Genomic DNA, 15,147 nt, shown 5'->3' with positions numbered 1-15,147 from the left:
TCTTTGAGGAGAGAGGATCATGCTTTATATCTATCATAATCTGCACAAGCCATTCAATGAGCAGAAGATAATCAGCTGCAAGACCTACTGCCTCTCCTGACTATTAAATAATAAAGCCCAGAGGATCCTCTGCCCAAGATAAGCTCCATCTACCGACAGTTACACGAATAACTTCAGCTGCATCCATCCCGGTGCTAAAATGCACACGCTTTCTGTCCTACAAGTCCAGGAGTAAACTTCACCTCTTTTTTTATTATTCCCTAATTGTGTGACTCCAGATTTATCTGTGTCTGTTTTATGCCTTTGAGAAACTTCAAGTTTTTACTTCTCTGTAGCAAGTTTCTCTTCATGGGAACACAGAATGGGAACTAAAAGCCAATTGAAGCATATTTCTTCTTGTGCAGTGGCTTGTTAGACTTCACATCTTTGCTGAGAACAAATTGTGCAGTGGCTTAATTGTACTGAAAATACTCTACATACTCTATTAAGTCGGGAAGGCCTTTGTAGATGTCTTCATCATTTATACTTTCTTCAGTGGGGAACGGCCTGGAAGGAGGGAAAAACATGGGAGAGTGAGCACTCTGAATGAGCATTTACCTATAATTAAATGGCAAAATTTGCTGCCATTCAAACAAGTCATCATATTTAATGATTTCGAGGCTTTCTCCAGAAGTGCTTGCCCGGCAGCTGTGCCTGGGGTTCCCCTGGGGAGACTGTAACACCTGCTATCCTAAATCAGCTCCAGCAAGACAGTGAGTCCCTGCAGACACTTGTGCAGCTAGGGGCATGCTAATGTGATTATCTGATCCTCCACCTGTCACATACCTGCAGGGTCACCCCATGGCACCCATGGCAAAGCCCAGTTCAGGGAACGAGCAGTCCTGGCCATGGCCTGCCTCCAGCACCCTCACGCCAGCTGTAAGAGCTGACCTAACAAAGACTGGCAGTAAATTGTCTTTCATGACGCTGATCACTAATAATGGATGAAGATTAGTAGAAGACAAAGACATCATACATATGTCTTTGACCCTGGCAGATTTCCTTAATCAGACATCAGAGTATTTAAGTTGGTTTTGGTTTTTAGTTTTTGGGGGTTTGTTTTGTTTTGTTTTGTTTTTCTCCAGGTTTTGGAGAAATGAACACAGTAGACTCCAAAGAGACTGGGGAGTTGTTTTTGTCCCACGTTAAAAATAATCACACTCTAATTTTTCTCCACTCCTATCATTTGGCATCTTTGTTTGGCTCATAACATGTTTCCTTATGACCAAAATAATGCTTTAAAAGTATACTTAACAAAATTCTCATAGTAATTATATTGTAACAATAAATGCTCCACTCTTTGATATTAAGCATGCTTCTTTCATGTTTATAAAAAGATCCATCAAACTAAAACTAAAGAGTTTCATTGGAAGACATACTTTTTGTTATATTTTTATTATTTAAAACCATTTTAACTTTGAATATATTATTAATTAATTTAATACTTAAGATAGCACAGGGACCTACATTATTACAGTACATACAGTACTTTAATAATGACAAGATAATTTTAAAAGGAAAAAAATTGTGAAAGGTATACTTTGAGAACCAAATACATACAAAGCAGGCCATGTCTGTTTCAAAATCTACTCCTTAAATACAATGACACAACATATATACAGATATGGACGGCTACTCCCCATCGAAGAGCATATTAGAAGGAACTGAAGAGTCAGCCAGCTGACAAACTATTTCTACGGAAAACTGATAAACTCATGGCGCATTTCTGAGAAAGGGTCTGCAGGATGTCCTCCCTGAGACCACTGCGGTGCATCCAGGATCTGGGCCCCGAGCCAGCGTTGAACACTCCTTGGAGACACACTTGGATTCCCACCCTCAGAATATGATGTGACCTTGGCACAAAAACATGAAGCCAAAAGGCAGAGACAAAGCCCTATCATACATGGAGACGAGAAGGCAAACCCTTGAAGAAATCAGGTATGAACCAACACTTCTATCTCCAGGTGGCCTGGCTATATCTTCCTTATTTCCCGTTTCTTATGTTTTTTACAGACTGCTCCTACTTGAGGGCAAAAATCTAAGAAAAATCGTAAACAACAGACATATCTCTACTTTCAGGCTTACCACTGCACAGAGATGACATAGACAAACAAACTACTTCTGAGTTTTCCATATCTTACCCAATCTTTAACACACATCTTTGTGTATCTATCATTTAATGCTTGTCTGATTGTTCCTTAAACTCATAAAAGTTGTGAGTTATTGTTCTGGTCTCTTCTACAGGAAGCAAACACATTATATTTTTAAATATTTATGTATTAAAACATTTGCATTTATCTTAATGAATTATACATATAGAAATGCTGAGGAATTTTTTAGAGAGAGCCATAACCAGTGACAGTCACCAGAAAACTGAGCACAATGTTGAGCCTCACTCAGTTCTATGAATAATAAGTTCTTAATTGCTCAATAAATCTCAAATGTGCATGTGACACTTAAAGTACTAAGCACAAAGAGCTTTGCAAACAATAACCATTCAGGAAATGACATTGCACTGAACTACACGGGAGACGGGAAACACAGAGGCTCAGACTGACCTGATTCCTGTGGCCAATGCTATTGGTGTTCGGGATAGCCGAGATAATGTTTCTATAACCTGGGGGGAAAAGAAGAAAATGTTTATTGTACTTAATAAAGTTCAACACTTGCCTCAAAAGCAACAGCTTTCCCATTCAATATTAACAATGATGAAAATATAAATGTATAGGTTCCAAAAGTGCAAAATGGGAAGAGTCATGACTGGGAAGCTTAAAAGCTCAGACAGTGCCTGTGTTTCTTTTCTGTTAATTTTATGACTTAATTCAGATTACTAATACAGGCGAGTGACAGTCCCCTCCCAGTAAAGTGGAGAGTTAAACACATTAACCCCATATATTTTGTACCTTATACTGGAATATCTTAAAAATCAAATAAATCTGTATTCCTCAATTAGTACTCGCTAGATATGTGAAGCTATTTAACTTAAAATTTGTTTTTAAAAAATTTACACAATGGAGTACTACTCAGCTATTAAAAAAATGAATTTATGAGATTCCTAAGCAAATGGATGGACCTGGAAGACATCATCCTGAGTGAGGTAACCCAATCACAAAAGAACTCACATGATATGTACTCACTGATAAGTGGATATTAGCTCAGAAACTTAGAATACCCAAGATATAAGATACAATTTGCGAAACACATGAAGCTTGGGAAGAACAAAGACCAAAGTGTGGACACTTTGCCCCTTCTTAGAATTGGGAACAAAACACCCATAGAAGGAGTTACAGAGACAAAGTTTGGAGCTGAGACGAAAAGATGGACCATCTAGAGACTGCCATATCCGGGGATCCATCCCATAATCAGCCATTGCATACACTAGCAAGATTTTGCTGAAAGGACCCTGATATAGCTGTCTCTTGGGAGACTATGCTGGGGCCTAGCAAACACAGAAGTGAATGCTCACAGTCAGCTATTGGATGGATCACAGGGCTCCCAATGGAGGAGCTAGAGAAAGTACCCAAGGAGCTAAAGGGAACTGCAACCCTATAGGTGGAACAACAATATGAACTAACCAGTACCCCCGGAGCTTGTGTCTCTAGCTGCATATGTATCAAAAGATGGCCTAGTTGGCTATCACTGGAAAGAAAGGCCCATTGGTCATGCAAACTTTATATGCCTCAGTACAGGGGAACGCCAGGACTAAGAAGTGGGAGTGGGTGGGTAGGGAAGTGGGGGGGGGTATGGGGGACTTTTGGGATAGCATTGGAAATGTAAATGAAGAAAATACCTAATAAAATTAAAAAAAAAAAAAAACTCATACATTGTATTTCCATGGCTGACCTGGCCTGGCTCTAGGCACTCAGTCATCACCGTTTCTGTCACGTTTTGGGCCACACAGATATCACATATTTCCACAGCTCAGCAGGCATCACTGAGCAGCAAAATGGTTGAGCGTGCCAGTTCTTAGCCTGATCACGCAAGATCAAATCCGGGTTTCACATTCATTAGCCAGCTAATTCTAAGCAACTGCCTAAACTCGCTAGTGTTGGCTTCTTCCTCTAGATAGGTCTTCAAAGAATAGCTAATGATCATTAGATTATTGTAAGGATGAAATAACACAGTACATGTGAAATAAATGGTTCAAAGGTAGCAATTCTTTATAATCACTAAAAGAAATTGCTTAGTGCTTTCAAGAACTTTTCTGCTCTAAATTACTTTCGATTATGTATTTCAGTACCTAAGTCCAAGCGTGCTCTGCTGACAGTTTTAGCATCTGTATTTAGTAATCTCACTCCTCTTTCATTTCAATCGTTTGGCAGAAACTCACTGAGGAAACCATCTAGATCCAGAATTCATTTTCTCATTAACTGCATTTTTTTAATGATAAACATGATGGCTCAAACTCTCAAAATCAAGCGCAGCAAAGGAGGATCTGCTATGTGATTCTTTTTGAGTAAGAACGGCAATGGGGGAAGATGCATCTGTCTGGATTGAGGTAGTGTCCTCTAAAAAGCCTCAGCCCCAGGACAGAAGCGTGAGCAAGGATCTCCATCCCTCAAATGAGCCTCTGCGGGGTACCAGTCCCATAAATGGGGTCTCCAAACTCCTGGCTCAGGAGGGAGCCCATTGGGAGCCTTGTTCACTCAGGTGAACCCACCTCTATAAAACATAAATAAGAACAGCTAATTAACTTCCGCGTTAAGTTATTGGCGGGGGTGGGGTGAGAATGTCCATCAAATGTTTGTGAAGTTTTATTATAGAAAATAAAATTAACTACATGGGAAATTGTAATTACATATTGACTATAAATAGCAATCTCCTGTGAATTCTTGGATTCTTGAAAATTGTGAAAAGAATAGGCGTGGCATGGTAGCATTAAAAAAAATGAAGTAGAGTAGACACACATCAGTCGGTTCTGTCTAAACACTCCACAGTGCACAGTTAGCTCAAAACAGCATGTTCTACATGACATGTATATAGACTTGTTAACTTAAAAATAAACCAAACACGGCTTCATCATTTTTAACAAGAGCATAAGGACAGAGGGGATGCTTTTAATGGTTCCTAGGGGTAAAGTGAAGCAAGCGACCTGGAGACCAGGGGAGCAAAGCTAGTGGCTCCAAAACTCTGCGGTTTAACCCTAACCTCCTGCTGAAACACTAGGAAATAAAAATTACTGATATTTGAAGATGCCAAAATTATGTGTTTCTAAGTGAAAAGTCTAGTTTTTTAAAAACATCTGGAATAAGTAGTCCTCAGACCTCTGGCTAAAGTAGGGTTTGAGACACACACCATTGGGATGAGTCAGTGCTACAGAACCCCAGAGAACACCCTGCTTCTGGTTGTGTTGTATGCTGTGGTCTTAGGCCCTCTTAGCAAGAAAAACAACACAGCAATAAAATATTATTCCTGCTACTTTAATGTGCATCTTAATGGCAATTTATTTTGTTCTTTGGAGATAATTGTATGACAACTGTTGATTTACAAAATACTTCACTTTCTGTCTTTGATCTGTCAACACTGAGAATAACTACAGTCTTTCCCCGCCCATGTCCCTTTCCCCCTGGAGCTGGAAAACCCAGATGACAGAAATCATACAGCTTGACTTGTCATGTAAACATGCACCACTAGAGGGAGCCAAACGATAGTCTATTACCTTAGGTCTGCTTTAAGCATTACCTTTAATCATGCTTTGAAAATTTGGTTTAAGCAACTCCTATGATTTAATGGTGGTCATTTATTATATTCAATACTAGAAGATAATACAGCTAAATTCATGGGACAGAAGGGTGGGAAGACTGCATGGTGATCTTACAATGAGTAGCTGCAAGACCCTTCACTTTTATGTCTGTTCTCTTCATCATTCTAATACTAATACTAAATTTAGTCAAAACAAATAAAGGCTGCTTGGTCAATGTGGTATTTTTAGAACAACATCTATTCTATAAAGACGATGTTTACAGACTGTGAACAGACAAAGACACAGATCAATGCCAGATCCTCAAATCCCCTCTATGAATTCCCTGCCCTTCTGAAGCATACAGACAAGAATATTTATAAAATAAAATAAAACAACAACAACAAAAAAAATACCGAAAGACACTAAAAAGCCTATGTTCCATGAAATATGTTGATTTTTAAATGGATACTTCAAAACAAGAGATTGTGGACGTCAGTTTCCAGAAAGGTGGGTAAGGCAGTAAGGACTTAGCAACAGCGAGCTACTGTGACTCCCCGTCCTGACCAACCTTTCCTGCCCACATCCTCTATCCCCACGGGAAAGGAAACACGTGTGTAAAGAAGTCAAGATTTTATTTGGGCTGACATTAATTAGACCTACTGTGTGAGGAAGGTGAGAGAAGTAGGCACGGCTTCTCATTACCACTTTAAACTGGAGATTGCATCCCAGAAGCAACAGGGTCAGTGAGAACATAGGCGAGCAGAGAACAGGGCTAATGAATGGCATTAGTGAAAGGGTGAACAGAGGGGACAGGAAGCCATGGGGAGCAGACAATAGCCAAAAGTCAGTCACACAGGGATTTTCTCAATGGTCCAAGAGTGCTCTGAGACAGCCACGGTGAGACCATAAGAGGTGAGATGTCCTTGGGCGCCCTGGCTGACCACCATGCGGGCTCAGGAGGGACAGCAGGCTCAGACTAGGTAATGAAGGAGTGTCCACTCAGATGCACAACTGGAAACCAGAGATCAAAGCACCAGGCAGCTCTGCTCAAGTGTCACCAGAGTTCCACAAGGCAGCTGGAGCCCAAGGTGCCTTCTCTCTGTGTTCTGCTCCCATCCCAACCTGAATCTCATGTGTCCTCTCTTAGACGGTGGCTATAGTCCTGTCCTGGCACTTATCAGTTCTATAACATTTTCAAAATCAGTTTCTAATTTTTTTTTCTCAAAAGAACTCAAGGTTGTTTTTTTTTAAGCTAATCAGTTGTAAAGGAGTATAGATTATGAAGTAGGATCCTGCCTCAAAAATAGAGAGGACTATTATAAAGCTGTTTTTAAAACCTTTCTAAGATTTTTCTAAAGTGTGCAGGGTCATGCTTTGTCACTAGCCATCAATCACAGCCGTGCCATCATGCATAAATGCACTTTATTCATCTTAATGCCGTGTGACACTCCAGCATACATCAAGAGTCTAGTGATTTTGCCATTATCCCCATGAGTAAGTAGCTATGACGCTCTGATACCAAGTCAGCACTCAGCATCCTCACCAAACGCACACTCAGTTACATGCGGGTTCTGTTGCCGGAAGGATGGTAAAGTGGGTACCTGTCCAGGAGAGAAAGAAAGAGGGGCGTTCTTTAAACTGCTTACATGAACTTAGACACTCTTGTGAGAACGCAGCCAGGCATTCCACTGATAATGACTTTGCTTTCCAGCAATAAAGAACAGTCAGGACAGGTGACCCAAACTGCTTTCTCCTGCTTTGATTCTCATAAGAGTCACTGGACATAAACTATTCTGCTGGCCCCGTGAGTGAAAGAGGAATATTTGCCCTACAAACATCACTGTGAAGATCCTGGATTACACAGGCAAGAATGTGTAAAGGGCTAGCCTAGCACAAGTAATGAAGACGTTAATAAGGGCCTCATGTGAAAAGTTAACAGTAGGGAAAGAGGTGCCCAGATTCTCAACCCTAAAGCCAGCAAAACAGCAGATGAGGTCCCTGCCCCTTCTTCTGTTTGACAACGACTCTTCATTGGCCAGAGCTACTTGACCAGTCAGTTTGTCACTTTAATAACTATTACACGAAGCAAAATGCAATACTGAATAGAGACAAGCTCCAATTTTTAAACTATTCTCTTCAGGAGATAGCACTCTTTACTTACTGGCACATTAGTGTCACTGTTGTAACTTGCAACTGAAGCAACAAGCCATTTCTGCAGGAGCAACTGACGAAGCTCTTGGATGGTCTTGAGTTAAGAGAGACATAGTAATCTAGAATACAAATAGCTAAAAGAAACCATGGGGTCCAACATGCATAGCAACCAAAAACAAGTACTATTTGTGAATGTACCTTCCTGATTTTTCTAAAGTATTCTCTCTCTGATCTAATAGCTGGTTTGAATAAGAATTCCTGGAGCAGTGACTTTTGCAGAGGGGTTAGCTATGCAGGGGCAATCAGGGATTTCAGGTTTGGTCCATGAGTGCAAAATTAACTTAGTGGCTTACAAGGGCTATAGAGTGTCAAAGCCCCACAGCTCAAGTGAGCAGCTGTGGCCTGAGACCCAGGTGTGGCATCAAGGCCCCTGCAGGCTCAGAGCGAATGCCCTATGGAATAGAGACAAACACAGGGTCTAAAAGAGGTAACTGGGAACAGGGGCTTCGGGGTGTTGCTCTGGGAGATTCACACAAAAGCACTGGCACTGAAAGAGAGGCCAGCTGTGATCTAAAGGCAGCCAAGGGAACTAAATGCTACCCTTAACTCCAGATTCTTGACAACGAGGCCCAGTTCAAAACCCAGCCAGATGGTGAGTTGCAGATTAGCAATATATTTCACCTTCAGTCTCCTAGGAAATCAAAAGAACTCATTACATTAATTTCCTTTGCCATTCCAATTTCACACAGTAAATTACCCCATTAGAATACACTGCAGCTCAACGTCACTTCCAGCCACATGTTTCAGAGATTTCCTTGAACACTGGAGAAAAAAAACCACTCCTGGCCTCATCTCCATGGACCAAGCAAAGAAATAATAGCCAGAGGAGAGAGAGAAGCATCCATTCTGATCCAGATTATAAACCACAGGAAACGGGTTTCCATTGTTCTTGAGAATGGTGCGTTTGTAAAGCTTTAATGGGTCTAATTTACATCATGTACTGACTTCAGGGACAGTCACAGATAAAAAGTATTTTTCCTTTTTGAACCACCAAAATTGAACTTATCAAGGGTAACTACCTCCTTTAGGAAGAGTGTGCCCTAGGCACACAGTCTGTAAGCAGATTGGGAGGAAGACTTTCTTCGTTCAAATTCAGCATCCACCTCGCACTTAGTGGACATGGAACAGTAACTTGGCTCCCTTTCGTATGTGCAACCCAAGTCTGTTGTGCAGGTAAGATGAAGCAATCTTGTCTCAGGAGATGCTTCTGTGCAGCTACGGTTCTGCCCACTGCCTCGCCAGCCATGGCCCTAGACCTCCACTGACTCCTAAAGAGAAGCGCCTTCCCTTAGAACCTATCTCCTCTCTCTGTGACCCTCCAAGCCCCACTCTCCTCCCTCCAATAGCTGGACAATCAAAAGATTTTTCCAGAAGCCTTCCCCATGTTTAAGCCTTGTCAATCTGTTCAGTGAACTGCCCTCCGATCCAAGTCCCTCCTGACTCCCTGCGCCTCTGCCTTGCTAAAGGCCCCCTGTCTCATTTCTTCTGCTAGAATAACTACCAGCTTATCTTTGACTTCTAGCTCATCTCTCATTAACTTCACCCTCTGCCTGGCTACCACAGAGGTTGAACGATATTTCCAACAGTCATTGTGATAACCCCACCTCCCACCTGAATGTTCAACTGTAGCCCCCTTAAAAAGAGCTACAACTGCTGAGAAGCACACTCTAGGGTCCCTACACCCTCTGCCGCTCCAGCCCACCCTCCTACTCCTCTGACATTTGCCACACTAGGCCAGACTCAACACACTGTTTACGGTGCTCCAAGCAGGTCCCAGAATCCTACCTTTAGAACACTGCTTCTCAACCTCCTTAATGCGGTGGCCCTTTAATATAGGTGTGGTGATCTCCAACTACAGAATTACTTCATTGCTACCTCATAACTGTAATTTTGCTACTAACCTAACTTTGTTATGAATCATAATGTAAATACCTGTGTTTTCTGATGATCTTAAGCAATCCCTGTAAAAGGGTGATTTGACCCCCTAAAGGGGTTGTGACGCACAGATTGACAACCATTGCTTTGGACTAGGAAGGAGTATAATATTCTCCATGCTATAATTTACACAAGGGCATTCAAAATTAAATGCTTCCTATTACAAGATAGGTGGAAGGAAGCACACCTAGAACAACAGCACCAATGTTCTCACGCCGACTGAGGGACTGTGAGAAACACGTTCTATACAGTGTTCCATCACCCCGTCCAAAGGCCTGGGAGCATAGTCTGAATAAGAAACTCAACTGTCAATTCACAGCTATAAAAGAAGCCATTCTGCAAATGTGATACCTATAAGATGTACACCCTGCCTTTAAGCTAGGGATAGAGACAAGCAACAAAGAGTATGGAGCAGTTTTAAATTAGTTCAGCAACAAGAATTAAGTTGAACATCAGGGAAGGAATGTGATTTCCCTCCAGGCTCGAGCCCAGCAGGGCTGCAGGAGAGCTACGGAGGCTGTGGTGGGCAATGTCCTTACCAGCTACCAGGGAGCCACTGCTAACTAGCAAGCTCACTTCCCAGGGGCATGGCCTGCCTTCCTTTCTGGTCACAGGTGTTGATGTGAACTTACAGAAATGGGGGGAGGGGTTCTGTATGGCTAAAAGGACTTGGGGAATTTTAATGCATGTTCCTAGCTGCCCCACACATCATACAGGTGAGGACAAGTCGTACAACTGAGCAGGGAGACCCATGACTATGGCCACCTTAAAGAACAGCATGGTGTCTGCCAAAAAGGAAAGGCAATGCCAGAGTGGCGGGGTGCCACAGTGGAGAAGAATGTGGCATTGATTTACAACTGAGACACCTCACCTTGTCTCTGCCGCAGGGCACCTAAGAGAGAGTAAGGAACCAAAGGTCTGCAGAAGAGATGACAGGCTGGACAAGAATAAAATGACACCAGCAAAAGATGGCTTGCTAACACTGGTCATTCTAGAACCTGATTGAAAATGCCCATTTAAAATGCAGGTAAACCAATTCACTATTATGTAGCCTCCACTCCAAAGCTACGTCAGCACAAATATATAAGGCATGCACATAACTTAAAATTTTTAAAAAGCTTCATTAGAAAACCATTAAAAATTAGTGTTTTGCACACATTTATTAGATATATGTGAACTATTATTCCAACAGGACATTGCTATGAAACTGAAGCCAGTTTACATGGTTGTTTTTCCATAATCAATGCTCAAAATCTTACATGCAATAAGTAGTCATGGTTCATCTCAATTCATACCAGCTACATCTTGAGCACAGTGGTCATGTGTGGCTGCTGTTCTGAAAGAAGAGCCTAGATGAGGCCTTATGGTGCTCGGATTGTGATAGAAAAGGAAACCATGTCCTCAGAGACAAAAAGACTGGGCTGAAGACATCAAATGAATGTGACAGCCCAAGCTCGGTGTAAGGCTGCAGACACAGCTCAGGGGGTGAAGCGCTGCATGAGCGAATGTGAGGACCTGAGTTCATACACCTCAGCACCACACCACACAGACACAGAGAGAGAGAGAGAGACAGACAGACAGACAGACAGACAGACAGACACAGACACAGTGACAGAAACAGCACATACAACGACAGAGGAACAGAGACAGAGACAGACACACACAGACGGGGGGGGGGGTGAGGGAACAAAGGAAAGAGGCAGGAAACCCAGAAAGACCCCATACAATGAACTCAGCACCCCAGATTTTCTCTGCAGTAGAACCAGAGGAGGGCTACAGAGATCTGAGAATGTGGTGCCAACCCCTATAAGGAGGAGAAAACTACCCCTCCACATAGGACGCATTTATTGCCTACCCTCCCCCCCCCCCCATCCATAAATGTCACTGGAACACTCAGACAATCCAGTCAGCATCTGTCTGGATACTAATAAAACAGGATTTTCATGGACACCAGTTTGATCTGCTGTCTTTTTTCTGTTTTCACTTTTCTTGGTGTCAGCCATGGCTGGAACCAGACCTAATCACACCAACTCTTACTTTCAACTTCACAGATTACATTTAATCAGCTTTTTTGAAATTCTCTTGGATTTGACTTATGCTAAAAGCATCAGTTAATTGATGCTCTCTGAGGTCTCTTCTCTTCCACATCTTGGATTTTCCCCTTTGAAGTAACTGTCCCTGAACTGTACACAGAGATATTTCGGAAATAGCATGACAATATCTGTAGCTTTAAAACTCTGTCGCCTGTGACCTTTAAATCCTCAGGGAGATGTTTTCTTGTGACCCCCCCCCCCCCCGAAGGCTTCTTTTTATCTGAATCTCAGATATGTTCCAATGAGTAGGGAACACATTTAGTCACTAGCTGCTCTGAGGATAATCCAGGATCATCTGAATTTCCCTTAGAATCTGAGTATTTACCAAGAACTGGATCAGAGAAAATCATCCCCTCAGAGGACATAGACAAGTAGCTCCTAGCTCAGGCTGCGGTTCTGAGGGGAGGGAGCACATCACACAACTGCACTAAATGGGTAGAGTTGGCCACTTTTTTTTCTCACATAATTTTTTATGTCATAGGCTGATTCACCTTGGATGAGATGTTTTAACTGAAAGAATATGCAGTTTACATAGATGGCAAAAATTTAAAAAAGAGAGAGAGAAGCAATATTCCTTTCTTCCAAAGACGACTCTGAGAAACTTTGCAGCAATCTTTAAAGACAGACTTTGACGGAGGACACACCCAACACTCCTTCCCTCAGTCAACTGGAGCTCAGCTCCATCTTCCCACGGACAGTCTAGGAATGGAACAAAACTTGTGCATGGGAAATTGCGTGTATACAGATGAAACCACTAAGATAACATATGTCTAAACTGTTAGGTTAGCCACACCCTTGCAATGCTTACCGTGATGGTACTCAAAGTATCCACTTTTATATCTGCTTTTAAATATCATAATCAAACAAATGCTTTAGACAGAGAAGCAGGGTGGACCTACTCAGTACTGAGCCTACTGAGTACTGACTTCAACTCGCCAGTCTATACTGTGCTCTAATGTTATTACTTCCTTTTATTTGTATGATTGATTACCTGTTTTGTTTTTTTAACTTTTATTTATTTCCTATGTATCTGTATGGGCATAGCATGTATGTGGAGGACATAGGAGAACCTGTGCATTCTTTTTACATCACGTGGTTTCAGAGGACTGAACTCAGGTCATCAGATGTGGTAGCAGGTGCCTTTACTCACTGAGCCATCTCACTAGCTGCCTTTTTTCTTTTGACTATTTCATGTCTTACATTACTCAAAAAAAAAAAAAAAGTACCCTGTAAAGAACATTCTTTATAAGGATGATTTTTTTTGAAATTTTTTTATTAGATATTTTCTTTATTTACGTTTCAAATGTTATCCCCTTTCCTAGGTTCCTCTCCAAAAAACCCACCCCCCTCCCCCCTGCCCCTGCTCACCAACCCACCCACTCACAATTTCTGACCCTGGCATTCCCCTATACTGGGTCATAGAACCTTCACAGGACCAAGGGCCTCTCCTCCTATTGATGACTGAATAGGCCATTCTTTGATACATATGCAGCTAGAGCCATGAGTCCCATCATGTGTGTGTGTGGTTTTGTTGTTGCTGTGGTTGTTGTTATTTTGTTCGGTTTGGTTTTTTTGTTTGTTTGTTTGTGGTTTTGTTGTGTTTTGTTTTGTTTGGTTGGTGGTTTAGTTCCAGGGAGCTCTGAGGGTACTGGTTGGTTCATATTCTTGTTCCTCCTATGGTGCTGCAAACCCCTTCAGCTCCTCCTTGGGTACTTTCTCTAGCTCCTTCATCGGGGACCCTGTGCTTCATCCAATGGATGGCTGGGAGCATCTGCCTCTGTACTTGTCAGGCACTGGCAGAGTCTCTCAGGAGACAGCTATATCAAACTCCTGTCGGCAAATTCTTGTTGGCATCCACAATAGTGTCTGGGTTTGGTGGTTGTTTATGGGATGGATCCCCAGGTGGGGCAGTCTCTGGGTGGTCATTCCTTCAATCTCTGCTTTGAACTTTGTCTCTGTAACTCCTTCCATGGGCATTTTGTTCCCCATTCTAAGAAGGATCAAAGTATCCACACTTTGGTCTTCCTTCTTGAGTCTCATGCGTTTTGCAAATTGTATCTTGGGTATTCTGAGTTTCTGGGCTAATATCCACTTATCGGTGAGTGCATATCATGTGTGTTCTTTCATGAGGATGATATTTTAGAATTTCTCTCACAGACGGTGACAAACTGTTGAATTAAAAGGCAGAAACAGCCTAAAATAAAATGGCAGGTCAGACTCAAATATTATATCTAGTTATAAACATCTGCATAAAGAATCTCTCAGTACCATGGAAAAGAACATTCAAACAGATTTATTTACACAGTCTCCAGGTAATGTGCATGGTTTAGATCCTAATGTCCTGGTGATGTGGCAAAAGGGACTTTCTGAGTTGAATATTGAAGAGTAGAGGGGAGGGGGAGTTCTAGTAAAGAATAAATAAATTGTGTTGATTAAGAAAGGAAGAAGTGAAAGACACACCAAACCCCATCAAATCCCTGCCCCACTTGATCCTTACAGGACTTCTAACTCATCCCATAATATTGTAATTCTCATTGTTGAATATAGAACAAAAACTCAATAATTGGGTAATTTGTTATTTGCCAACATGACTGCCTCAAAATATCACACAATCTGCAGAGCTCTGGATCCTGGCTGCAGCCTTGCTGTGTTATGGGACTAGTGGCCTCAGACCCTCTTCTCTAACAACTGGTGGCTTCAGATAATGGGACTTATATAATCAGACTTGTCACCCTAGTAAGATGCCTGAAGCTGGATACTTCAAAAGGTAGAGAGTTTTACTACAAATGTGGACACCTATAGCCCAGCTCCTGGGAGGCTAAGACAGAAGGAGCCTATGAGTTCAAGACCATCCTGGGAGACAACAAAGGAGAGGGAGTGGAAAGAGGGTAAAGGGGGAAGGGTATTACAAAACAGCCTTGGAAGCTGAAGTCCAACAACAGGCAACCTTGACTCCTGGGCCTCTGGTGAGGGCTCCCTTGGCTCTAACACGTGGCAGTGGATGGCCAATAAACCAGCAGTGAATAGAGGTCCAGGACATGGGATAGCCTCACCTACTAACAACTGACTAACCAGAGAACTCACTCTAGCAGACCACACGAAGCCTTCCACAGGAGCATCCCCAATGACCTAACTGCTTCACATCAGCCCCGCTTCCTCAAGGTTCTACCGCCTCAGCATCACCAC

At 42.2% G+C, this 15,147-nt stretch overlaps 1 protein-coding gene across 3 annotated transcripts in view; it reads right to left on the bottom strand.

Moving 5' to 3' along the window:
• Vav3 (vav 3 oncogene) overlaps window positions 1-15,147 on the bottom strand; it is a 345,230-nt gene that overhangs the window by 188,261 nt on the left and 141,822 nt on the right. For all 3 annotated transcript variants that reach the window (XM_006501820.4, NM_020505.2, NM_001378987.1), the window contains exons 3-4: window positions 2,598-2,656; window positions 481-546 (exon numbers count right to left, since the gene is read on the bottom strand). In XM_006501820.4, coding sequence (XP_006501883.1) covers window positions 481-546; window positions 2,598-2,656 — 125 coding nt within the window. The remainder of the gene's footprint in view (window positions 1-480; window positions 547-2,597; window positions 2,657-15,147) is intronic.

This window comes from Mus musculus, chromosome 3, assembly GCF_000001635.26.
Source record: "Mus musculus strain C57BL/6J chromosome 3, GRCm38.p6 C57BL/6J".
In the NCBI taxonomy this organism is placed as follows: domain Eukaryota; kingdom Metazoa; phylum Chordata; class Mammalia; order Rodentia; family Muridae; genus Mus; species Mus musculus.
The sequence above is the reverse complement of the archived record's forward strand: the minus strand, read 5'-3'. Positions and strand labels throughout refer to the sequence as shown.